Source organism: Charadrius vociferus, unplaced genomic scaffold, assembly GCF_000708025.1.
Source record: "Charadrius vociferus isolate BGI_N301 unplaced genomic scaffold, ASM70802v2 scaffold3875, whole genome shotgun sequence".
In the NCBI taxonomy this organism is placed as follows: Eukaryota; Metazoa; Chordata; class Aves; order Charadriiformes; family Charadriidae; genus Charadrius; species Charadrius vociferus.
In genome coordinates this window covers 2,306-5,000 of record NW_009648320.1, presented here as the reverse complement: position 1 = coordinate 5,000, position 2,695 = coordinate 2,306, and the positions used below count along the sequence as shown (strand labels likewise).

The 2,695-nt window shown below is 51.4% G+C and overlaps 1 protein-coding gene across 1 annotated transcript; it reads left to right on the top strand.

Annotated features, from left to right (window-relative positions):
- Nucleotides 1-286: 286 nt before the first annotated feature.
- On the top strand, nucleotides 287-2,671 carry SLC35F6 (solute carrier family 35, member F6; the record flags this gene model as incomplete). Its single annotated transcript, XM_009884543.1, has 3 exons — nucleotides 287-499; nucleotides 1,900-1,951; nucleotides 2,323-2,671. Coding segments are annotated over 3 exons (614 nt in total), but the record flags the coding sequence as incomplete, so codon positions are not given.
- Between the last annotated feature and the right edge of the window lie 24 nt (nucleotides 2,672-2,695).

Here is a 2,695-nt window from a genome sequence, read left to right as displayed (position 1 = left end):
TCGGTTTTGGGGGGAGCGATGACACCGCCGCCGGTGAGAGGGGTCGGAGCCAACACTTCCCACCCATGTAGCGAGTTGTGGCAGGGCTCAGCAAACCGCCTTCCTTCTCTCTGCTGCCAGCTCAAAGTAGGAGGGAGGGGGGGGACGACACAATATCGCTGCCCCTTCCTCCCGTTAATCACTGATCTGCTCTTAATTACCGCAGCAGGCTATTAAGCAGAGGGGCGGCGGCGTTAGCCGGCTCCAGCACCGCGCGCCACTCGTGGGTCTGTCTCTCCCCGTGCAGCCTTGAACATGACCAGTGCCTCCAGCTTCCAGATGCTGCGGGGCTCCGTCATCATCTTCACCGGTCTCCTCTCGGTGGCCTTCCTGGGGCGTAAACTGGAGCTGAGCCAGTGGCTGGGCATCCTGGTCACCATCGTGGGGCTGGTGGTGGTGGGACTGGCCGACCTGCGCAGCTCCCACGACCAGAAACACAAGCTCAGCGAGGTGATAACCGGTACGTGGGGGACCCTTGGGGGAGGCGGGATGGGAACGGGGAGGGAAATAACCCCCCCGCAGGGCACGTGCGGGGCTCTGGTATCAGCTCTGCTGGCCAAGGGGACGGGGGCTCAGCCTCTCTTTCTCCCTCTTCCCTCTCCCCCCTCTTCCCTCTTCCTCTCCTCTTCTTCCTCTCCTCTCCTCTCCCTCCTCTCCCTCTCTCCTCTCCCTCTCTCCTCTCCCTCTCTCCTCTCCCTCTCCTCTCCCTCTCCGTGTCCATCCGGAGGGTCTCCTGTGCTCCTCCTTTATCTGACACATGCACGCTGGGCTCCTGGGGAGCTGGTACCTGAAGGAAGAACCCTGTCAGCCATGTGTCGCTCCTTGGCCCTTTCTGAATAGCAACAGATGCTTAAATCAAACAATGCTCTCCCAGACAGCAAGCTGGTGTGCGTTCAGCAAACACGGCGCTGCAACAAAGCCCAAACCAAAAAAACAACCGTGACAATAAAATGCGATAGAAGAATAAAAAGTGTCTATGATTTGGCAGACAGCTAAAATGCAGGGCAGCGATCATGCTGCTGTGAGCATGGGAACAAATCTAATTCTTGGGGCACTGATAAACTCTAACTGTACATTTGTCTCTAGAAGGCAGTGGGGACAATAGCCATGATTAACTTGCCTAAGAACTGCCTTAAAGCATTAGCATTTTTTTATTTTTGTATCTAATGTTAATTGTGTTAAGGGTGCCAAGGGTTGATTTATGTTTTGTGAGAACTGGAGGCACAGAGGGAATAACAAACTTTTCTTTCCCAGAGCCTAAAAGGAATCCTGTCACAGAACTGGAGGAAAAAAAACAGGTCTCATGAGTATCATCCTCTTACATTGACTATAAAGGCTTTTTTTAAAATCATTTAGTGCTTTGAAAGCAAATATTGGAAATTAAATAATTAACTTTCTTGTTCCGAGTATCAGTGTTATTTTTAGGATGGGAACCTTGCTTGCTTTTATTTCATTGTGGGGTTACCAGTATGTGTCAGCAATCTTCCTCTAAGTAAAAAAGCTTTGCTTCTGATTGATTCTAAATGGCCCTCCGCTTCCTCTGGCCATTGTTCCAAAGAGGGAGGAGTATTCAAAAACCCACAAGTTTGTTTGAGATTTCCTGGCTAAAACCACAAAGCTCATCTTTACATCTACTCGCTGTCCAACAGAATTATTGCTCTGCTGCTGTGCCTGACCCCAGACACTGAGGCACACACGGCAGTCTGGGAACTTAGCCTTTTGACTTTACAGAGCGCCTGAAGGACACTTAAGTTGTTTTGAGTCCATGAATAGGTAATCAGTTCTCAGCCTCGGAGAAGAGAAGGACAGATTTTCTGCCTTATCACAAGATTTGTACGTTGTGAGTTAACCGTCTCCTAGCTCTGGCCAGCGGAAACAGCACACGGTGTGACATATTCTGCACTATAGCCAGGTGAGAAGCAGGAACTCAATTCACAAAAGATAAGCAGTAGTGTTCTTCAGCGTAAACGCGTTCCACAAAAAGAAGTGTCAGGAAAAGTACAGAATTACTTCTGGAAACACACACAAGAGATGGATTAAGCATTCCTCTGGTTGTGCAAAATATGACTGCAATTAGGAAAATTAAAGTAGCTTGCCTAAATACTCAAATCCTGCGCTCCTGGAATTTATCTCTGTCCCCAAGGCCTATCCTATTTTGCAGCTTCAGCGGTTTTTAACACACGCTCTAAACAAAGTCCATTCCTACACAATCAACCGATTGCCAAGACAGCAAGAGTTAATTACGCATAGCTCTTGCCAAATGTTTAAGTTGTATCATAACAGACTGTCACAGGTCAGCGGGACCCCTCGGCGGACGCGGGAAGACGCCCTGGATGCTTTCTGCCAGATCGGCCACCGCCCCCTCATCGCCCTGGCCCTGCTGGCTAACATCAGCAGCATCGCCTTCTTCAACTTCGCCGGCATCAGCGTCACCAAGGAGATCAGTGCCACCACCCGCATGGTGCTGGACAGCCTCCGCACCCTCGTCATTTGGGCCGTCAGCTTGGCCGTTGGCTGGGAGACCTTCCACGGCCTGGAGATTTTGGGGTTTGGGGTGCTGCTGACGGGTACCGCTCTTTATAACGGTTTGCACCGCTCCCTGCTCGCCCTCCTGCCCCGTCGCGCCGAGGAGGTCGGCGGGGCGGCCGAACGGGCG